Consider the following 21,997-nt stretch of genomic DNA (forward strand, 5'->3'; position numbering starts at 1 on the left):
TGTGGCCGATTCCTGAGAGCAAGAGAAACACATCAAGGCAGAGACAAACAGCACTTGACCTTTATGTTTGCACATGATATAGTGATGACCAGTGAGTGCTTTGGATTCAGAGAAGAAGATGCTGGAGAGGTTTGGAAACAAATCTAAGGAGACCAGAAGGTTTGGAGGAGGTTTTTGACCAAGAATGATGGAGACGAAGGAGAGGTTGAGAAGACCCAACACTCCAGTTTCCGGAAGCTTCAGTGCAAAACATCAGGTGAAAACATGAATGATCCTGAGCCAGGCATGCAAACTGTGTGGTCCGCTCCACTTCCTCGCTCACCCGGTTTTTGGATCACATGACTGCACCTGTCTCTGATGGCAACACTTGACAAACGAAAACAGACGCTGCTTAAAAATATAGACTTCAGTTTATTGCACAATCGTTGCTGGAGGAGTGTGAGTCTGTCTGTCTGTCTGTCTGTCACAGGACGGCACGGTGAGGACGCAGTCGCTCCCCCAACCCGAAACAAACCCACGAGTGTCGGAGCTCTTCCACTGAGGTCACGCACACATTTCAAGCACAAGTGAAGGAAATTTGGCTGCAGCGCACATGCACCTCCACTAGATGGCGCCACACTATAGATATGTGGCAGTGACGCCAGCCAGAGCTCACAGAGCTCCTGCAGGACAGACAGGACGTCCCATCATCTGTACAGTCTCAGTTCTGACGTCAGCAGGTTAGTGTCTCACAGAGTCCTTTTCACACACAGGCAAAATCCTCAGAGCGGTTGCGTCACGGTTCTCGGAGAAGTCCACCGTCCGTCTCTTCTCACAGAGCAGGTGGAGGTAGATGGACGTCAGCTACCGTTATGGCACCCTGAGAAGTGGGAGACCCAGGATGTTGGAGTCCGTGTGTGTGTGTGTGTGTGTGTGTGTGTGTGTGAGGACAGAACACTGTTCCTTCCAGCTGAGTATGCATAGATAGACCGGCGGGGTCGCAAGGTAAAACATGGCCGCTCCCCAGTTCCATGGTCACATGGAAAAAACGACATTTGGAGATCACATGAGGGGGGACGTTTGGACTGTCATGACATCATGAGGCAACAAGTCGCACTAGAAAAGAGCTGCAGCTGGGACTTGGAGACTGGAGACAGGGGTGGTTGTAACGCTGTCCCCTCACTTCAGTGCAAGTCCCAGAGATTCTAGAAATGACCTTCAAAGTCATTTAATATTTTAATTTAAAATAAAAAAAAATCCCCTAATATTTTCTCTTCTCACTCATAACTTTTCAAAAAAGTTCATATTTTCCTAGCTTTTCAGCACCAACCAATCCATAACTTTGACTCCGTCTCATACTTTTGACTGTTCGAGCAAATATTTTTGAAGTTTCTTAACATTAAAAAGTCTTTTTTTCGGTGCAGGGTTTCTGGAGCGCAGTTTTACTGAAACAACTGAACATTAAAATCCTGTTGAACCCTAAAATTCTCACAATAACATAGCATTTTCGTACCTTTAACTCTTTTTAGAAACACAATACGTGTCTGGCTCTTAACAGTCTGACGGTAAGAAAAGTTATTTTTGAATAACGAAGCAGCAGCGCTCGTTTTGGCTAATCTTTGAAGTACAAAACGGTCTAATATGAGTGTATATTTCAAGTCAAATGATCAACTCCAGAGCCCTTTTGAGAACAGTGCAGTAGATTTGAAGCCTCTGATGTGACAACAATGAGTGATACAACTACAGTCCAACAGTGCGACTCCTCACAGCTACGGTCATGCATTGGTTCCATTCAGAGGTGCCTTTACACCCGGGGCAGGGGGGAGAGGTGCTGACGAATCAGTGCAAAAGAGAAGTAAACATCAGCGCGTCAAATCAAGCAGCAACGGTGAGAGCAGAAGGGCAGAGGGGCGAGCACTGACGTCAACTCGGAAAAGTGCAAGTCTGCAGTTCGTATGCCGAGTCACCGTGTCAATGAGGTGGAGAGGAAAAGGGAATGGATATGTGTCATCAAATAACTTCGACTGAAGACGGAGACATCACTGACACGACGGTTGCAAGGTGAATCCACCCTCATGCTGTTGCCATGGCATTGGTTTGAGGAATGAAAAAAGAACTATGTTTAGCACGTCAGCATTCATTAATTACGACTTTTTGAAGAACCAATTTCGCTGAGCATTTTGACTTCTATCATCTGAACACCTATTTTTTTATAGCTCAATTTTCACAATAAATTGAACTTCACAATTCAAAATTGTCAGTAAATAAGTGAAAATACATACCTGACTTTCCATTAATCATTTACGTTGACTTAAAATATTGCTAAGGTTTTTTTTATAAAGCGCATTTATGTTACATTTAAAAGCCTTGTTGTAGTAAACTTGAAATGTACTGTAAACTTTCAAATACCCCTTTTACAGTAAACTATTAAAACAATGATCATAAATAGTTGTCCAGCGGAGTTGAAGTCCAGCCAAAGCAGCACACATATTCAGTCAGAACTAAGTGCAACAGCAACAAACACGAGATGGGCAAACTGGAGATTAAAGTCTGGACTCCAGTGACGGTGACTTCAGGTGCGAGGAAATAACACTGATTCACGAAGCCCTCGCCCTTCTGCTCGTGACACAACATCCAAGTCATTTCAGCGGCAAAGTACAGGACGAGAGCACAGATATGGACATGTGTGCGGCAGCACCGAGAAGTTTGAGTCCAGACTGCAGGAGCTTCCACTCAGCGAATGCTTGGACAGCCCTGCCTTCTGAAACAGGAAGTGCTGCTATGCAACAGCTGAGGAGCGTTAGGCCGTCGTCTGGCTCCAACAGGTGGTGCAATTTATGAGCGCAAGTGCAAAGTTCAAACAGCCACTTTCTGAGGCCTGAGCGTTAGTGTGTAGTGTTCCGCTCCTGCTACGGCGGGTTCCATAGCTCCACAACTCAGTCGATAAAAACATTTGCTCTGTGTATAAACAGCTACCTGGTGTTTAAAAACATATGTCGGCACAGCTTCCAAATGTTAAGCATTGTTAGCTAGGATCTGATCAGAACATGTGGACGGTTGAAGGAAACTCCTGCAGCCTGCGCCGGAGTGTGATCATCACTGACGTGTGTGTGTGTGTGTGTGAGGGTCCAGAGATATGAACATTCTGAACTGGGGTGTATGAGGTGACCACATGCAGTCTCACCACTCAGCATCACCCCTCCCGCCACCTCAGGGGTCTACTGTCTTGTCATCCTGCCGCCCACGGCTGGAGGAGGCAGGACGGTGCAGGGGTCAGTCTGACGGACAGTTGTAGCTGTTGATCCACAGCAGGTCGTCCAGGACCCCCCAGTGCAGGTAGAGTATGGAGCCAACCACCAGCACGTGCATGATCTGGTGGCTGTTGCACCAGTAGTCAAAGAGTCCAGGGCGGAAGCGCTCCGGGATGCGCGCGATGTTGATGACCCCGCCCAGCACGGCCAACGCGTCCATGGTGAGGAAGTGGCGCAGCGAGGTGGGGCTGCCCCCGCCCACGCCCACCCAGCGCAACAGGAAAAAGGAGAAGCGGAAGAGCGCCTGCCAGGCAAAGGAGCGCAGGCGGCGGACGCTGCTGCGGGCGGTGACGGCGCAGTAGATGGCGTGACTGGACAGGAGGATGTAGACCAGTAGTGCCGCCGTGCGGATGAAGGGGTAGCAGAGCAGCGTGCTGTAGAGGATGGGCAGCGCTCCTGAGGCCGGAGAACACACATCAGTGACTCAGCTACAAGTCAAAGGTCAAACATCTGTTCAGCACATCGACTCCTCCGTCCAAGATAACAAAGATTTAACAGTCTATCACATACGAAGCACTGTCAAAAAGCTAAAAAACAGCCGAGAGAGTTTTCAGTTTGTGAGGCGACAGTAAAATAAATAACAGTATTATTGCTGAGGTCAGCATCCCGCGGTAATTAAAAATCATCTGACAGCTGGACTTATTGATCCATCGGCTTCACAAACCGCCAAGAGGTCGGATCAATGCAGCTCCACCTCCGAGACATCCTGAGTGAATCATGGCGGTCGATAGAAAGAGCAGCGTCCTCCCTCAAGGTAAACAGACTCACCCAGAGTGTTGATCATGCAGATTCCACACACGTCCAGCTTCAGGAGGGTGTGGTAGACCGGCTCCCCGCCCTCGTGGTTCATGAAGAGGTGGTACAGCACCGAGCCCAGCTGCGGCGACAGACAGGCCAGGAAGTGCACCACGCCCAGCCAGGTGACGCTGATCTGAGACCAGGGGATGTTGAGTGGAAGTAGCACCAGAAAGCAGAGCAGAGGGATGCCTGTCCCAGAAAGAAAGTGGCGCCACTTTTAGAGAGCTCAAAGGTTGGGTCAGGTGCTCGCTCTGTGACGGATGATTTCACGCCGCAAACTCTTCTTCCTGCCCAGCTAAACTGCCAACTACACATAGCCCATCGATCAGAGGAGCCGAGGTGAAACGTGAGCAATGAGAACCTCCACTCGCAGCTGTGGCGATCAATTATCACGCCGACATCACACCAGCCTCCTTTTTTTAGTGCACACGCTGCCATTCCCAATGTCACGGCGATTGTCCCGGTCAGGTGATCTCCACTTTCTATTTTGAGACTTATATCTGCGGCCGCAGCCCGGTCCTGACGCTCGGCAGGCAGGACGTCCTCTGCGCAGGCTGGGGCGGACCCATGTGGGGCAGGGGCCGACAAGAACCTCCCTGATCTTCCAGGTGTTCTATCGCGCCGTCAGACGGTGATCTGCAGGAGTGGGACTCCTCATAAGGAAACAAGGTCAAACGTCCTCCTGATGGAGTGCAATTGAAGCACTTGACTCACCGGCCGCCTGCAGTAAAAGTGCAACCTTCACAACGAGAAGGTGGTAAATCTGCAGAGGTCAAAGGTCAGACGGCTCCTCCTGACAGCTTGATTTGATTCCATGTCAAGCCAAATGACAAAGCGTGTCCGACTCAGGCTCACGTGTGTCAACCTCCGCGACCGCTCGGGTGGGATGTGCAAACACGGCTGTCTCCTCAGATTCATCTATCTACAGTGGATCACATGACCAGTTCACTGCGTCACCTCTGGACACAGGACTGAATTCTGTCTACGTCCAACAAGAGAAGCGGACGCACTTTAAAGTTCTCCTGGTTATATGGATATTACTACTACACTCAACAGATTTGATATTTTTACAGGATGTTTGAAAGCTTGTTTGGATTGAGCTTGTGAAGGCAACTGAATAACACAATCAGAAACATCTTCACATTCTAGCATACTTTTGAGTCTACTGCTATTTATCATCAATCTTCACTGCAGAAAAGTGTGCGACTTTTGAGGCGCAATAGTGAAGATATTTTGTTTTGCTACGGACGCTTTGTGTTCGATTTCTTCAAATCCAAGATGGTGAAGTGCATTCACACAGCGACATCTGTTATTTATGTTTACTCATCTACCTGACTAATTGTTATTTATATACTATATTGCATTTTTAAAATGTACTTTTGTCCTGAAAACGAAAAGTGTTGAGACAAATGGGAAAGAGTGAAACAGGTGAGGGGAACTTTGTTGCCAAACTTTCAGGGACATGATGAAAAGTTGGACGTATATTACCGTAAATAAACGACTCATTCATAGGTGTGATAACCATTATAATGTACTGAGTACTGTCCTGTGAAGCCAGACTATATTTTACCTTGCAAGAGTCAGTGAAGGTTCACGCTAAACAACAATATCATGACTATTGACTGTGAATAAGCAAGTATCTTATCAATAGCCGTGTAGCCTGTCACAGGATATTTGGGAAACAAGATAACGTAGACTCACACGCGGACCCCAACCATATCTGAGTGCGGCACAAAAATGTGGACATGCGCACAAAAATGATGCAAAAAAACGCGAATTCAATCAAAGACCGGGAAGAAGCCAAATTCCAGCAATAGAATTGTGTGGTTTGTTAGTGATGCAGGACAGTACTTCGGAACAAATATGAGCTTAATTTAAAGACATTCTGAGGTTGGACCAGAGCTGCTGGTGGGTTTGTTTACATCCCGCACAGCCAATCTTTGGTCAAAGAAAAGTTGTCACACTCACTCACCGTGCGTGTAAATGTTTCCCAGCTCGTTGTGCAGGTAGAAGAGGCTCCTGACGCAGTCCTGCACAGAGGAGATGGGTCGGTACCCGGTCAGAACGTACTTGTTGAACTGCAGGTGAGGAGGCGAGTTCGCCCAGTCCAGCAGCCGCGGTCCGTTCAGGAAAGCCATGGCGCAGAAGAGCGTCAGCAGCACCGCGCTGAGCAGGTAGAGGGCGGACCGCGCACCGATGTAAACGTTCAGCAGGATGATGGCCACCAAGACCTTGTGGGAAACCATCGGTGTTTCTGTCGTGCCGTTAGCCGCTTAGCTCGTTAGCTGGTCCCTCGACAGAAGCCGGCGGCGGCGCGCTTCGCTCTGGACCACCGCTGCTGGAGGCAGACTCGACCGGGCGCACGCATGATGCAGACTCGGGGCGGTCACTGAAGCATCGAGGCGTGTGCTGCAGCCGGACACGGGGACCAGGGGGAAGTCATGGTGGAGCCGCTTCCTCGCTGCGAGTTAGCATTCCGGCGGGCTGGAGGATGCTGTCGGACTCGGACGCGCTCGTGCGATCAGACCCGGTGATACCCGCTCCCCCAGCAGGGGTCACGGGTGAGCGTGGCGGTGATGCGGCGAGGAGGAGCGTGATTCCTGAGCCGAGATTTCAGGGAGGAATGCGGGGCTAGCAGAGCCGGCTACCGCTGCCGCGCGAATGGGACGCGCGGACCTCCACCCGCGGAAGCCGCACACACGAGTTTCCCACCACAAAGTCCGTCAGTCGCTGGTTAGAAACCGGTCCGGGTTTCATTTAAGAAGTGAGAAGCCCCGGGACAGTCTCGCCTGACGGCCTCAGTTCCCTGCAACGCCTCGGCTCCGTGTCAAGCACCACAGGAGGAATAAAACGGCGTTTCCACTCGCACCTTTCAAAATAAAACATTCTCTGCCACTGCGTACGTCCATTTCCGGAACTGCCGCACCTCCCTTAAATCAATGAAATAGAACAAATACCAATAGGAATATGAAAATAGAACAAATACCAATAGGAATATGAGATCAGCACTCACGCATGTGCGCTTGGAACAACGGTACACTAGATGCCACAGTTGAGGTTGTAGTTAAAGTCTCTTTTGACTGAGCTTCTCTGTATCCAAGAAAGAGTCAAGATGGTCGTCCTTTGGCTCAACTCTTTCGTCACCATGATACGGAGTCCTCAGGACTGACCTCTGACGTCTCACTGGGAACTGTGATAGTTACCAGCAGTGGCCTGATGGTGCCATCGTAGCCATCGTCGACCAAAGAAAGAGCCATCAATCCTCTCCACACGATGAAGAGGTGAGAGGTTTTGCAGCCACGGCAGCTTCATGAGCCCCCCCACCCTCCTTCCCTCGCTATAGTAGGTCAGTGCTGAATGACTGTATTCCGATGGCTTGTTGATTCAATTAAGCATGTAAGCATTGGAACAGTCAAACGAGAACACGATGAGCAGCTTGCAATGCAAATGACGACGCAAATTTCACAATCTAATAAACACATCTGAATCTTTACGTCAAACTGCGTCTGGGGTCCAAAACGATACAAACATCTTCCAGCAGATGTGACTGCTGTCGTGCTTTGGTGGTTCGGAAGTGACTGATGTTCTGTGACAGTTGAAACCATGTTTAGCAAAAGGCAGCTGGCTTTGTTTGGACGCACAGATGTCATTTTATGCAGTCGCTTTATCGTCGCCTCATTCTCTGCGGTGCATGTGTGCATCAATGCCGAGAAGTTCTTTTTAGGTTTCGTTGACAGGTTAAGCACTGGAATGAAAAGAAACATTATTTGTTGTTGTGAAAGGTGACTCAACTCTGGATAAATCGGCTGGACGATATTGATGACTCATATTTTACTTTGAAGGGTTGACTTGTTCATTTCTGTCAGAGCGCACTTTGATGCTCCGCTGCACTAACAGTGCAGAGGAGAAAATGAAGTCACAAAGGGCAAAAAATGAACAGATCACTGTCACGTCAGTAGACGGTAATTTATTCACTAAAGAGCTGTAGACTACCTTTCTTTGTCAGTTTAGTAGCAGCCCACATCGGAGATGGACCTGACCCATTAACCTCACGATGCACTCTGTGACCCATAAAATGGGGAGATTTCACAGTCTGCATACTGGGAATCTTGTGAGTCAGTCATATTTCTTAGTCGTGAAGTTACTGTGTATAGTCACGTGTCTTTTTGTTTGACAAAATTCAGTAGATTCTGTTTACAGTACCCTGTATTTGGATCATCACGAACCTCAGCGTGATCGCCAGGAGAGAGCTCACGGTGGAAACATATGAGCTTGGAAGTGGTGTGTCCGAGGTGCACTTGAAGGCAGCAGGTGACGCAGTGTAATCCTCTAATGGAGGAGGACAGATGAATCACACCACCTCCACCTCTCACCCCTCTCTGCTGACACGCAGGCGCCTGCATCATCACTTCTGCGGGTCTCTGACTGGACAAGAGCTCGCACGCTATGAACAAAAGGATTTTCATCTTCAAAAATAGGTCAAGTGTTACCCCCTTCCATGTCAAAGATGAGAACTGCTTTGTCTTTCCAGGATACTCTGGACTCACTAGCACCTTCTGATCCACCCGTACGTCCTGAATTTCTCAAGTCTCTGGGTCTGGACTGTCCAGAACCGTCAAATCCATGAGGCCATAAGACTGGATTCCTGTGCTCTTGCTAGTTCCCAACAAACTCTCAAGAAGATTTCAGACCAACAGAACACAAGCCTGTAGAAGTACGTCAACTGTCACATCTTCAGACTTTATGCGACTTTCAATACTGAGACAAGTTCCAATGAAACTTCTGTTCTCCCTCAGCTGTGCCACAGCCAACCCTCACCTCAGAGAGACGCTGGGTTTGTGGTCTCCTCGTCTCTGACAGGAAAGGACCGCCTTTCTTTCTGTCACTCAGCATCAAGTGGAACTCGGAGGCCAGCAGCTCCTCCCCAGTGTAGCGTCAGTTTTCTTACTCGCCTTGAGACCACCATGATGTCACCTCCTGCCAACGCTTTTATAAACAGGCAGAGGACGAGTCCTGAAATCGATCAGACTTGACAAGGCAAGGTGAGTGAACTTTCTGTTTCATAAGTACATTTCTGACGTTTATTGGGAGTCATTCGTTGCTTTCCATTTGTTTGTGATCTTTATATTGCGCTGAAGTTCTTGTACTTTGACCACTCAACAGAAGTACACGCAATAATGAATGACTATTAGTTAGGGTTCATGAGGAACCTGAGTAGCCTGCTGTTTCCCGGCAGCACAGAAACAGAGCTCAGCTAGAAGGCAGCTGTTTTCATTTTGGTAGTGACCAGATTAGTGGTCCTTCTTGAGCTGTACTACAGCCAGAGGTGATAAAGAGCTGCAGAAGAATATTATTGGGATGGATAGAAAGCTCTCGTCATTACAGATGAAGCAACCAACTATGAAAAATACAACTGTGAATTATGGGTCTTAAATGTGTTCGACCTACTTTTAGGCAACAAAGGAGCAAGAGAGCTTCTTCAGTTTGGTGATTTGCATTGTTTTTGAATCACGGTGAATTTCTTGAATCTTATCTCAAATGTCATTGAGAAGTGAGACCACAAGGCTCTGTATCAGACTTCAGATCAGGCATGACTCAACTCCAACAAACATCTGAGGGGAACTTAACCACATGCAAGAAAATCATGGTCAGACATTCAGTCTTGATGTGAGAAACTACCAGAAATGTATCCTTATTATTTTCGTTTTGGAGACTTTTATCTCACAAGGACACATTTTAAGAGGTGATGAGTGACTGGGGTGCGGCAGGTGATTCATTTTACATCAGACGCTCACGCTATTCCCTGTGAAAAAGAGTGTTCCTTTTTGTCATCTATGAAAACAGATAAAGAAGTGACGTATAGAGAAACTGTTTTAGAATTAAAACTCCTACTGTCAAGATACAATTGAGGGACGACAATTCTAAAAGTGGTGACCGAAGGATGTCACACAAGGACCCGGAGCTGTCAATATGAATATACTTCTGACGGTCCTACAAGTGCCAGCGATCAGGGATGTGAGAAAATATCGATACGCTCAAATATTGTGACACTAGATTGTATCAGAATACTTGATTGTGTGATGTTGCCTTCATACTTTATGTCAGCTATATTAATATTCAACACATAGATATTTGTGTATGCTGCAGCATTTGGGACGTGTTTAATCTGAACGTTTTCCTGTACACCGGAGTCATTTGTTGATTTGATATTCATTCCTCCGTTGCAGTGTGAAATTTAACGGAAAGTATAACTGGGCTGACGCCATAAAAATACACTTGTTTTCATGCACGTAATATTGCACTGCACTGTCTGATTTCCCCCTTAAAATGACAGCTCTTGATACAGTATCACAATATATCGCAATGTACCATATTGCCACGCCTGTGTCGGGATATGTATCGTATGGCTAGATGCCTGCCAAAACACAGCATAGTCTGATGTTCTGAACGTGTTCTTTTCTCCAGATCAAATCCTGCACCCAACCAGACATGCTTTGGAGCATCTGTTCATGTGGCTTCATGCTGCTGACTCTCCTGCAGTCTTCTGAGCAGTCCTGCAGTGATGGGACGCCTCGACAGTGCGCGGAGGCAGAAATGGCTCCCGGTGCCAACCTGGCAGGCGAAGGCTTCGACATCACCACAATGGAACGCAAGGGTGCGTTTGTGCTGGAAATGAACAAGTGGAAACGCAAGGACAAGACGTGCACGCTCTGCGTGAACCCTTTCATGGAGAACAAGATGCAGAAGCTTCCGCTGATGGCCGAGGACTGGAGGCCCAAGCAGTCGTGCAGCAACACGGTGACCAGTAAGCTCTACCGCTCCAGTGAGTCGCTGGTCGCCTCCATTTCCTCCTCCATTGAGAACAACTGGGACACCAACATTAACGCCGGACATGGTAAGCACAGCGCCTCACTGACGCTCTCTGGCAGCCACTCCAAACTGGCTGACTACTCAAACCAGAAGACCAAGAACGACAAATACAGCTTTGTTAGCCAAAGCATGAGCTGCAGCTACTACAGGTGAGAGGCCGCGAGTGCCCAGTGGAAAACACGTCTATGGTCTCATGTTTTGCCTTGCCACAGCTACAGGGTGTCCAGCTTCCCCTCGATGCACAGGGACTTCAAGAAAGCCACCAAACAGCTCCCGGAGTCCTACAGTCCTGAGAACAAGCAGCAATTTTACAAACTGATCAACATCTTTGGCACCCATTTCATCACCAAGGTGAGTCAAGAACAGCAGGACAGCTCCATCGATCGTGTTTGTTGTTGAAGTTTGAGTGTGTAGTTTTGTAGTGGAGGCTGTTTGGACTGGAGATCTATATTTGATAAAGTGATGCCTTGGATTCGACATGAGTTTTCCTCCATTTCCATTATACATGCTGACAAAGAAAAGGCCCTGATTCCGTTACATTCTAGGTCAAACTGGGAGGTGCCATTAACTCTGTGACCAGCGTACAGGATTGCATGGCTAACCTGGAAGGGGTCAGCGTGAACGATGTTCAGCTCTGCCTGGGGGTCGAAGCATCTCTTAACAGTGTGGTCGAGATCAATTCCAAATACAATCACTGCAAGAAGCAGAATGACAAGACAGAAAACAAGGCATCGTTCGCCACTCGCTTCACGGACAGGTAAAGTTGTCAACGCCTGCTCCGCACTCTGTGTGGAGCGATGCCAACTGAGCATTTGACATTGTCATCGCAGGTTCACTGAGATCAAGGGGGGTCATACCACGGAACCGGATATTCTTTTTGCTTCTGAAAAAAATCCAGGTGCCTACAAGGAATGGTTGGCGACGGTTCCCCAGCATCCAGATATCATTTCATATTCCCTGGAATCTTTGCACGAGTTGCTGCCTGCTAACAGCCGCGCAAAAGAGAACCTGCACGCCGCGATCAAGCACTATATCCTGGAGAGAGCTCTGTTCAAGAACTGCAGCAGCAAATGCCAGAGCGGCATCAAGTCTGACCGCCGGGATCCATGTGTCTGTCAGTGCCACAATGATCCCGCAGTCACCCCAGACTGTTGCCCCACAAAAAGAGGAATGGCCCGGGTTATTATCACAGTTCAAAAGGGCTCTGGTCTTTGGGGGGACCACACCACAGCCACCGATGGCTATGTTAAGGTCTTCTTTAACAACAAGCAAGTCGGACGCACCCCGGTTATCAACAACAACAACCAGCCACACTGGGCCATGGCTTTTGACATCGGCACCCAGGATCTGACTCAGGGGAACAAGGTCAAGTTCGAAGTATGGGACGAGGACAACAAATGGGACGATGACTTCTTAGGAGCCTGTCAGCAGGTTTTGAGCGATGGGGTCAAGGAAGACCTCTGTAACCTGAATCACGGCCAGATGTACTTCAAGCTGGAGGTAAAATGTGCTCCAGCTCTGCGTGGAGAGACGTGCACTGAATACGAGCCAGTACCAATGCTCCCGAGCCTGAGGGCGACGTTCGTGTCCCGCCACTCGCACCGCGTTCCGAAAGCTCTCCTGTTAGAGATGGGGGTGTTTGTAGAGGAGCAGAAGCTCTGGAGGAACCAGTCAAATCATGACAAGATGTAGGCTAGGCCTTGTGTTTTAAGGCCACATTTTTCAACCTTGTCTCGAAAGTGGTACTGCTTGTTTGTTTCATTTTCTTGTGGGGGATTACCTATTAGCAGAGGCATATTTGAGATGACTGAATAGTTGTGACTCTGCTACGGCCACTTTTGCTTTGGAATTTTATGATCTAGGTAAAGAATTCTGTCACAGCTTTTGAATGTCATATGTCGAAGTCTCGTAACGTCTGACGTCGAGTTTACCCCATAATACTTGACTTCATTCAGCGCTTTCCTTTCAAATGTGCAAAGGTTTTCTTCATCTCAGCAATAAAGACAATACGCCTCACATCGGAACACTGACTCATATTTTTTCGGTTGTTATTGACAGTTTAATGAGACAGGAAGTGGTGACATTTCCTGTTCGCTTCGAGGTTTGACAACTGTGGGGGGCGGTGGGGGTTGTTCTGGTGGACCGTTTCACAAGACAAAGATCACTGGTTTAACTATTTAATGTGACTTTCACAACAGTCTTGAGGGTACATCTCGTTCGCCATCAGCCATTTGGGGGAAACCGATGGGGCACCACAGGCTTTTGGACGGACAGGACACCAACGTCCAGTTACACAGAGGGACAAGAAGACGGCAACAACACACCAGGAGGAGACAAAGGAGAACATCAGGGAAGCTGGTGAAGATGATCCGCTGGAGGAAGTTGCCTCATTTATCCTGACAGTGACACGGAGAGAAGAGAAGGAGAAACAAACAAACATTAAATGACACAACAAAAGAGGGGGAAATGAGGTGAAACCAAAAGCAGGAGGGGGTGTGACTTGATAGCTGGGAATCAAATACACTTCAATGGGGAAATGCCCATCTTCACTTCAGGTGAGTTTGTACGCACTTTAAATACAGATGGTCACATATAGACTCGCACCTTCAGCATGTTTTTGGACTGAGGGAAGGAAACCAGAGTGCCACAAGCAACCTACATAAGCCTACACTCAGCATAGACACCTCCTCCTCCCTCCACAATCTTGCCCCAAACTGGATTTGAGCCTGCAACCTCGCTGCCTGCCCGACTCCATGGGTACCTTTGAATCCATTGGCCAGCGCTCCATTCCCTCCGTTGTATTTCCCGGCTTGCTCTCCTGTGAAACAGTCTGCGTTCAGAATGTGCTGGGCACCGAAAACTGACTAACAAATGTTTTGACAGGGCGGAAAAATAAAAGCCCTTGTTCAGCTTCCACGTGCGTGTGTGATGAATAATGCAGGCTCTATGAGCGAAGCCATCTGAAATGCATGCGTGAGCTTTTCTCCCATAAATAACCTGTTGCTCCACAGAGCTCAGGTACGAGGCACAGTTGGGAGGGCTTGTTCTTGCTTACCCAAGGCTGCCTGAGCCGCTCCCAGCTGAACACTGTAACCTGGGCAACACAGAGAACAGGCCACGTGACCAAACGGGACAGAAAAGAGGGCCACCACAAACAGACCTCACTGTTCTGCAGGTCTTTAATGGTCATTAAAGAGTAAGAACATTCAGTCTTCCTAGCGGCAACTAATGGAATAGCTTTAGACGCCTCTACTGCCCCCTTTTTCTGGGAAGGTGAAAAGAATTCAGAGCCATCAATTCAAATCAAATGATGAATAAGTGTAGCCAGTTTTCCCAGCATCCCTCGCTGTAGTACTGAAGAGACTGAGAAATGGTTTCAACAGAACAGAAAGTAACACTCTGAAGCCACAGCTTTCACAGTCTCACCCTGTTTACTCGCACCTTTGCTCCCCTCAGCAGTGAGGCTGAGCTGCTGAGGGCCGTACTGGTAACCTCCGTCACCTGGGAAGAGCAAACAAGAGATTGTGACTAGGTGCTGACTTTAAGATATCAACAAGTCTTAGAACGTACCTTCCAGACCAGAGGGGATCATGGGAGTGCCTCCGTAAGGAACCTGGCCTGCGCCGGCTGCAGGGAGAGGAAAGAAATAGACTCGTGTTTTTCTCCCCTGACATGAGTGTGACGATTGACTCACCATACTTTCCACCTGGTGGCTCTAGTCCGGTGCCGAGTGCGCCTGAGAAGAGAGGTTTGAAATAAAATCATTAGATGCATTAAGGATTTATGGCTTCCAGAAATAAAGAAGTCACTTTTTAAAAGCATAAAATGTTTGCAGAGGTTTCTTTACGTTCTACAGGGCTGCGATTGTGACTTTCAGTGTGAATGAACAACTGTTGGGTGAGTTCAGCAGCGAGCAGCCATGTGGCCTCCAGCTGTCACTCAGGTCGAGAATACCAGCATTTAGGGTACGAGCAGAAACACGTTCAGACAGCCTGTGTCACCCTCACAGTTATGAAGAAACACAACCCAGTGACATTCCAACAGAAACAAGTTTCTTTTCCATCATTTGAGTGAAACTTAGTTTTATTTAACCATGTACTATTGTTGTATCATATTCTCAAATATATATTCCATAAACACAAGTTTTCTCAAAATGAATTCCTCATGATTAAATCCATCTGTCCTGAGTTGTAAATTCCATCTTCAACTCTACCTCTCCCAAACTTTGTTTGCAAGTGAGGGGACAGCTAACAAATGACCTTTAACTTCCTTCTCTGTCGAGAGCCCTGGTCAAGATGGATTCTATTCAGTCACAAAGAGAGGAAACGTGGTGACAGTCTCTCACCGTAGACCCCCTGGCTCTGGCCGGCGTAGCCTCTGGAATTGAGCGCTGGAGAAGAAGTCGGCAGAAATAAAGATAAATAAAACACAGAAGGAAGATGAGGACAAATAATTGAAGCACGTCCCGAGCTACTCCATATTGCAGTGTTCCGTTTGGTTCCATCCAGCCACGAACTTTAAAAAGGGTTAGGCACTAGGGAGAGGAGGCTCACCTGCTCTGTAGCCGTCACTGTAGCCGGTCCCGTAGCCTGAGCAGAACAAATGTCACACAGAAAGCAGTCACACTTTTCACCCAAGCAATTGAACCCCACCGTAGCCATTGGCGTCCATAGCTCCCTGGTATCCTGCCGCTCCTTCATCGTACCCTACAACATCATAGCGGCGTCAACACAACTCCTGCAATTCACAGCAACAATGTGTTGAAGTACCTCGCACACTTTGTGTGTAACTGCCCACCCCGAGGCCAGCAGCAGCTGGAAAAAGAGGGTTCATTTGACACCAGCCTTGACTTACATCAGACTTGTGGATTTCGATTTCTGCTTACCTGCCTGTTTGCCGGCAGCGCCCCCTAGGTAACCTCCCGGTGTCAAACCTGTCGGCGCAAAACAAAGACGTCTCTGCGCTCATCCAACAGTTTTAATCCAAGTTATTACCTGCTCCATAACCCAGCGCGCCGGGGTTGGCTCCCAGGTAGCTTCCAGCTCCACCGAAGTAACCTGTGAGACAAAGAGCATCCAGATCAGGCTTCCTGAGCTGGTCATCATTTCATTCACATCTTTGGCTCGTCTACCTGTTTTAGGCATTGCTGCAGTGCATTATGGCATGAGAAGTGAACATTTTTGGAGGACGTATCTACCTATATCAGGGTCAACATCTGGCCCACAGGCCTTGCCTTCACCATCCTTACTTCAAAGGGAGTTGAAGTAAGTTTGACATTTTGACACCAGCTAAGAGACTGTGTCTTGCAACCACCGGTTCCAGGTGAAAACTCAAGGCTTAGATGGAAATCTGTGTTCTTACTTGCAGCCTGGTCACTCCCTCCAGTCTTGTCCGACAGAGATCTAGCGCCATCCAGTCCACGTTGGGAAACGTAAGCTGCGTCTTTACTCTTTACTCTCTGTGTTCCTGCTAAAGCCACACCATAATTTGTGCCCTGGCTGTCAGCTTGTCGAAGACCATATTGGCCCCGGCTTCCAGGAGCTCTAGATCCGTGGGCTGGACCTCGCTGCCTCTCTTCCACTGCTGAGGAGTAGATCTGAGGTCTTTGCAGAAGAGGCGACACCTGGCTTCTGGTGTTCCACTGGGCTTGGTGACTGGTTCCTGCATATGGTTTTTGGTCCTTGCTGAACTGCTGCTGAGGGACCAACGGTCGCCTTGACGCGGAGCCCAGACGCTCTTGGTACCAGTTGGACTTGCTCTGCTGAACTGAAGTGGGATAGCTCCCGAGTCTCCCAAGTACTTGAGCGGACACAGGGTTTTGGACAAGGTCTTGCTGTCCTAATCCCCCACTGGACAGGAAGTTGCTGCTCTTCATTTTAGGGACAGGAAGTTCTCCCGATTTAGCAAGAGGCTTGTTCTGAAGGTCCATCATCCTGGGCCCGAGTCCTGATTGATCGAGACTCTTGACTTTTTTCTCAGGCAACAGAGTGGGTCGGAACTGGGATCCCACCAGGAGTTCCGGGACGGTAGGACTCCCACCTCTCCTCAGGTCAGGGATCTTGTCTGCTCCATACTGATAACCCAGTCCTTTCAATTTGGCTTTCCCGAGATCTTGACCCAACGATGATGATGATGAACCTGGCAGGGAAACATCCGAGTTCTCACTTCCACCTCAACACATGACCCAAAACTGTGACCACCACGGAAGCATGGTGGCAACTAGGCAATCCAGCCTCAGAGTGAGAGCAGCTGCCATGGATGCTCATGGCAGAAGCAGATGTCGGCAAGCAAGATCCTCTTGCCTGATTGGATGAGGACAGTGAGGCAGCAGTGGAGAGAAGTGACGGAGGGATTAGAGGCGAGAGCAGACAGGGATGGGCACCCTGACAAACGAATGGACCGTCAGGTCTGCTGATTTTATAGTGATCTGCAGCGGGAGTAAGGACGTGAGTAGCACGGGGTAGGAGTGAATGAGAGGGAGGAAGAAGAATGAAGAAAGTTGGGCTCAATCTGGAGCCAGGTGAAGAAGAGGCGGTTTGTCCTGAAAGAAGCGCTTCCTTCTGTTTCATGTCTTTGTTCCTTGAGCCAGAGGGCTACTCGACCCCCTGGAGGAGCTTCAATGGCGCGCAGCTCATTTGTTGAAGCACAGACAGAGACCTTCTCCCGGGTGCTTCTGAGGTTCTTATGATGTCTCCCACATCATCATAAAGAGACGTGAGGCCTTCCTCAGAGGACATCATCAACACGAGGACACTTCTTCCAGACAAACAGGAGGCTCATGAGAATTTGCAGCTAAAGCAAAGTGTGTGTGTTCACAACATGACACCTCGTGCATGTGGGTGTCATTGTGAGCTGGAAACGCTTTCACACAAACAAATACACCTGGTGATTGGCACATCACCATCAGAGCCGCGCTACCAAGTGAAACTAGGGGGGTGGAAGTCAGAGGTTACTCACCCGGTTGAGGTGCTCGGTAGCCCAGGCCGCCCAACGCTCCGTTTACTGGAGGGACAAGCACAGACGCAGCAATCAGAGCAGTCGCCGCCAAACAGGCGGAAATACATTCATCATGTGGAAGAGGCCAGCTGGAGGCCTCACCACACTCCCATGATGCACTGCAACAGCTGAAGCGCCAAGTCTTTTTGAAACATTTATGAAACAACTTACCTGGATAAGCTCCAGCAGCAGCTCCGTAACCTGGAAAGAAACCACTTTCAGCTCTTTTATTTCAGCATTTCATTAAAAAAAAAAAGCTATGTGAGTCACTGGGTCCACTGGGTGGTGATACAGAGCTTTGCATCCGACAAAGTCAAAACCGTCTTGCTCTTCACCATGTTCTGCTCACCAGGTTTGACTCCTTGACCCAGCCCAAGTCCGTTAGACGCCTCGCTCCTGAGTCCAATCCCGTTATTTAGCCCGGGCCCTGCAACCAGTGACGCACCACACCAATAAATCTATATGAATCTATCTATACATCTAAGATACAGTCGATCTGTGTTCATTCCCCACTGCTTCCCCACCCCTCCACAGACAGTGTGGCCATCACACTGACATCAATGCTGACCATAGAAGCCCTGGTTTCCATATCCTTGCTGCGGGCCTCCTCTGCTGCCCAGACCCAGGGACCCCACTCCACCTGCTGGATCAAAAAAAATCAACATTTCTCAGCATCATGATTCAGATTAGAAATGTTATGAGAAGCTACAGTAACGAACGGTAACTAAGCGTTTGTCTTGAAGCAAAAATATGAAGATCAAAGGCTGAATAATACGAGCTTGAATATAGACTGAATCTTTTTCATGTTTTAATCATGGATTTATACTTAAAAGAAACCGCTTTGAAGCAGACAATCATTCAGTCATTCAGGAAATAAATCTACTGATTTCTTATGACACTCATTCATGAAAACAAATTGGAACAGATAGTGTGTATTTAAAAGTCCAACCAGCCTTTTCAAACGGACTTGAGGAAAGACAAACTAAAATATAAACTTCAAGTAACGCTCAAGCCAGTTTCCCACAGTTATCAGGAAACCGAGACTGTGGCTATTGTCTTTGTCTTACCATATAAAACCACCTGAGTCATTTCTTGTGTAGAGAAACGTCAGCAATGTGGTGGTAAAGTGTGATTTTAGATCACCTGACTAGACAGACAGATGGAGTGATCAACAAACAATGGCAGCCTGGCTCCACTAGAGGCCGGTGTTTGCGCTAAAACCGTCGTGACACCCTCCATTTCAGACAATCTTTTTAGAACTTGGATAAATCTATTTTGTTGCTCCTCTCCGGAACCATTTTTAGCACCGAGGTTGACGGAAAACAGCAAAAGCAATGTGAATAATGGAGAAAAGCGCAAAGACGAACCAGGTCCAAGAGGTGCAGCAGGATACTGGCCCACTGAAAATATAAAAATGAAGATTTTAGAATGAGGTGCGGAGGGATGGAGGTCAGCGATGAGCCTGACTTACCGCCACTCTTCATTGCTTTGCTGCCGTAACGATTCGCCATCACTCCGAGGGCTCCGACACCTGAGACACGGTCTGTTTTATTACTGGAGCAATGTTTTGAATCTAAGGCTGTGACTGAATGATGTGGCGTTTCTTATCGACTCACCTGCTGGTCTTGCACCAAGGCCAACCCCTGGTGACAAAATACACAAATATGAAATATTAAAACAAAATTATTTGTTAGCACCATTGTACATTCGACTAAGCAGAGTGTGCACTTAAATATACTTTACAGTGCTGTTATTCACCGTCTACTGTCAGTAAACTTGTATGTATACGACTATAAAGGTCATGTGTTTCACCTCTGGCTGGTAGAACTCTGCCCCAAGATACACTCTGAGGCTTCACTCCTGCAAGAAGAACATTCAAAATAAAAATACATTTGAAATTTCAAAAAATCAAAATTCGAATTGTATTCGATATTTTTCATCATTTAGAACTTGCATTGTGTTTCATTTAATATGGAATATTTTCACCCCCCCAAAAACAACAAATGATTTCTGTTCCAAATCCGTTGAAAAATGTGTGATTGAATCATGAATGGACAGTGAAGTAGCGCTGCCTAGCGACAGGTCTCCATCAATGAAAACACAGAGCGAGAGTGAAAAGAAGCGCCTGTTCTCAGATCATCTCACGATTGGTCGTCAAATTTTGCCCGCCTTTGTCAGCTCCTTTGATTCAGGGGAATCAGATGATGATGCGGGCTCTGGCGCCGCGCTCGGCCCCCGTCTCACTCTCATGACACCTCGCACAGGAGTGAGAGGGAGTCAGGGAACACATCACCGCCATTCATCACTTCACCTGACGGAGTGCTGACTCAGTCCAACAGCTCTGTCAGAGGACGGAGACCGTTTAGGGTTCAGCAGAGGAGGACATCTTCTCTGAGAGGAGGCATCCGTCAGGTCAGGCTTGCTCTGATACTCATGTGTCTGTGACTCACTCAACTTTCAGAAGAATCATTCATCAAACGACACACTTGCTGCTTGAACTACAGTGAAATATTTTCAGGTAGCTGATGATTCCATGTGTATTTGGTTTGGTACTCACCGCCCTGCAGAGTCAGCTGAGTCAGCCACAGGAGCAGAGAGGTCTGCAGCAGAAGTGGGACCATCGTGACGGAGGATCGAAGAGGAGCAGCTCAACCTGCACGGAGCCCAGTCTGGGATTCAAGGGTCAGCCCTGCCCATGCTTTTATAGGTGGCTGGCCCCTGCGATACACCCCGCCCCGCACACACACACACACACACACACACACACACACACACTCGTTTGTAGCTCTGTCCTTGTGAGGACCTCTCATTGCCATCAAGCTTTCCCCAGACTCTCACCCTAAACCATCCAAAACAAAAGGTTAACCTTAACTAGGACTCGGAACCCAACTTGAACCCAAATATAACGTCCCGATTATTTTGAAATTTCAATCCTCAAATTGTGGCTTAAAACATGAAGCAAAATGTCCTCACAAGTACAGCTAAACCAGGCACACAAACACACCACTGCCTGCGTCTGTATGCACTTTTTTAAAAGTCTAAAATGCCAATATCAAGTTTTGGGATTTGCATGTTTATGTTTGATGAACATAAAACTTTATTTGAAAATGTTTCTCCATATGACTCCGCGTTCTAACTGAGGATGCCCTTGGAGCGGCCCTGTCCTCTCCATGGCTTGAGCTCCTGGATGTCCATGTGCCGTCATTTCCAGGCTATAAGCCCTGAAATCAGAGGCGTTTCCTTTCCCCTTAAAGCACTGAAAATGCGCTGTTTTTACCCGCGTGTCTGCCGAGCGGATCCCCTGGAGGTCTGGTATTGAGAAGCAGCGGCTGAGACCGGCGGGGTGTCAAAACTTTGGCCACGTGGGCGAAAAAGGCGCATTTCCAGGGCTTTACTGTGAATAAAAGATGTGAGACACTGTCTCCAGACAAAGTGCGTTCAGCTCAAACGTCCGACGTGAACACAAGCGAGTCAGGTTTTGGTGCTGACTTGATCCTGGCTGGGGAGCTGCACCTGGTCTATTGTGAGAGCAGCGTGGAGAAATGAAGACGCTGTGTATTACGCAGCTATTTCCTCACTCGCTACGCTGGACACGTTTTCAAAACTAGTTTAGAAAAGAGTTTTTAAGCCGGAGCACCGCTGACCTGTCCACAGCACAGACAGCACCACTGAACCTGCAGCTTATTATCAACAAGATCTATTTCTTCTGAAATGTATTGGGCGTGGCTAATATTCCCGTGCACTCTATAGTCCAGAAGTCCAAGTAGCGTGGACAGACTCCAGCCTCCTACAAGCCCAAGATCATCCATAATGCCTGTAGTTTGTCAGCAAATGTTCAGATACATTTTCAATTTTGTGATGAGTACTGCAGTATCAGTGTCCTAAAGTATCCTGTCATTTATTGAACAAACTTAGATCAACAGAGAGCAGGATCAACTTGGGACTCACACTCCGAGTCCAAGTCCGAGCGAGGCTCCAGCTTCTTCTTCTGTGTATGTTGAGTCTGTGCACACGAAGCATTGCACCTCCATAACACGCCCGGA

General features: G+C 48.0%; 3 protein-coding genes across 7 annotated transcripts; 1 reads left to right on the top strand and 2 right to left on the bottom strand.

The window, feature by feature from the left end:
• Window positions 1–191: 191 nt before the first annotated feature.
• Window positions 192–7,066, bottom strand: paqr4a (progestin and adipoQ receptor family member IVa). 2 transcript variants are annotated; one of them, XR_008413189.1, is made up of 4 exons: window positions 6,061–7,066; window positions 4,059–4,277; window positions 2,414–3,686; window positions 192–2,345 (listed from the first exon to the last, which is right to left on the bottom strand). XR_008413189.1 is itself a non-coding variant. In XM_053851141.1 (3 exons), the coding sequence occupies exons 1-3, from the start codon at window positions 6,332–6,334 to the stop codon at window positions 3,253–3,255; spliced, it is 927 nt and encodes a 308-aa protein (XP_053707116.1). In that variant the 5' UTR covers window positions 6,335–7,066; the 3' UTR covers window positions 192–3,252. The 2 variants fall into 2 exon arrangements, 1 of the variants encoding a protein (XP_053707116.1); XM_053851141.1 differs by having other exon boundaries at window positions 192–3,686.
• Window positions 5,920–12,982, top strand: LOC128750649 (perforin-1-like). 4 transcript variants are annotated; one of them, XM_053851023.1, is made up of 9 exons: window positions 5,920–5,996; window positions 6,083–8,199; window positions 8,289–8,399; window positions 8,482–8,802; window positions 8,885–9,130; window positions 10,554–11,107; window positions 11,171–11,309; window positions 11,504–11,715; window positions 11,789–12,982. In XM_053851023.1, exons 6-9 carry the CDS (start codon window positions 10,578–10,580, stop codon window positions 12,648–12,650), a joined length of 1,743 nt encoding a protein of 580 aa, XP_053706998.1. In that variant the 5' UTR covers window positions 5,920–5,996; window positions 6,083–8,199; window positions 8,289–8,399; window positions 8,482–8,802; window positions 8,885–9,130; window positions 10,554–10,577; the 3' UTR covers window positions 12,651–12,982. The 4 variants fall into 4 exon arrangements, with proteins under 4 accessions (XP_053706998.1, XP_053706996.1, XP_053706997.1 ...); XM_053851021.1 differs by having other exon boundaries at window positions 8,273–8,802; XM_053851022.1 differs by having other exon boundaries at window positions 8,276–8,802.
• A 26-nt stretch (window positions 12,983–13,008) lies between these two features.
• On the bottom strand, window positions 13,009–21,926 carry LOC128750687 (spidroin-1). The gene is made up of 21 exons (XM_053851112.1): window positions 20,512–21,926; window positions 19,767–19,814; window positions 19,571–19,597; window positions 19,426–19,485; window positions 19,322–19,354; window positions 18,523–18,597; window positions 18,304–18,381; window positions 18,126–18,155; window positions 17,916–17,960; window positions 15,953–16,015; window positions 15,844–15,891; window positions 15,728–15,772; window positions 15,611–15,664; window positions 15,512–15,547; window positions 15,304–15,348; window positions 14,653–14,694; window positions 14,529–14,585; window positions 14,385–14,459; window positions 14,014–14,052; window positions 13,720–13,776; window positions 13,009–13,354 (listed from the first exon to the last, which is right to left on the bottom strand). Exons 1-21 carry the CDS (start codon window positions 20,573–20,575, stop codon window positions 13,350–13,352), a joined length of 1,026 nt encoding a protein of 341 aa, XP_053707087.1. The 5' UTR covers window positions 20,576–21,926; the 3' UTR covers window positions 13,009–13,349.
• Between the last annotated feature and the right edge of the window lie 71 nt (window positions 21,927–21,997).

This window comes from Synchiropus splendidus, chromosome 19 (genome assembly GCF_027744825.2).
Source record: "Synchiropus splendidus isolate RoL2022-P1 chromosome 19, RoL_Sspl_1.0, whole genome shotgun sequence".
Taxonomy (NCBI): Eukaryota; Metazoa; Chordata; class Actinopteri; order Syngnathiformes; family Callionymidae; genus Synchiropus; species Synchiropus splendidus.

What these genes read in the sequence shown, in the direction of transcription:
- LOC128750687 (XM_053851112.1), bottom strand. Translation starts at nt 20,575, where the DNA reads ATGGTCCCACTTCTGCTGCAGACCTCTCTGCTCCTGTGGCTGACTCAG. An exon ending in TGCTGCACCTCTTGGACCTG is followed by an intron (nt 18,598 to 19,321) that starts GTTCGTCTTTGC and finishes TTTTTGATCCAG; the next exon opens with CAGGTGGAGTGGGGTCCCTG. An exon ending in AGCGGCTCAGGCAGCCTTGG is followed by an intron (nt 13,777 to 14,013) that starts GTAAGCAAGAAC and finishes ACTGTTTCACAG; the next exon opens with GAGAGCAAGCCGGGAAATAC.
- LOC128750649 (XM_053851021.1), top strand. Translation starts at nt 10,578, where the DNA reads ATGCTTTGGAGCATCTGTTCATGTGGCTTCATGCTGCTGACTCTCCTG. An exon ending in ATGAGCTGCAGCTACTACAG is followed by an intron (nt 11,108 to 11,170) that starts GTGAGAGGCCGC and finishes GCCTTGCCACAG; the next exon opens with CTACAGGGTGTCCAGCTTCC. An exon ending in GCCACTCGCTTCACGGACAG is followed by an intron (nt 11,716 to 11,788) that starts GTAAAGTTGTCA and finishes TTGTCATCGCAG; the next exon opens with GTTCACTGAGATCAAGGGGG.
- paqr4a (XM_053851141.1), bottom strand. Translation starts at nt 6,334, where the DNA reads ATGGTTTCCCACAAGGTCTTGGTGGCCATCATCCTGCTGAACGTTTAC. An exon ending in GGGAAACATTTACACGCACG is followed by an intron (nt 4,278 to 6,060) that starts GTGAGTGAGTGT and finishes TTTCTGGGACAG; the next exon opens with GCATCCCTCTGCTCTGCTTT. An exon ending in CTGCATGATCAACACTCTGG is followed by an intron (nt 3,687 to 4,058) that starts GTGAGTCTGTTT and finishes CTCCGGCCTCAG; the next exon opens with GAGCGCTGCCCATCCTCTAC.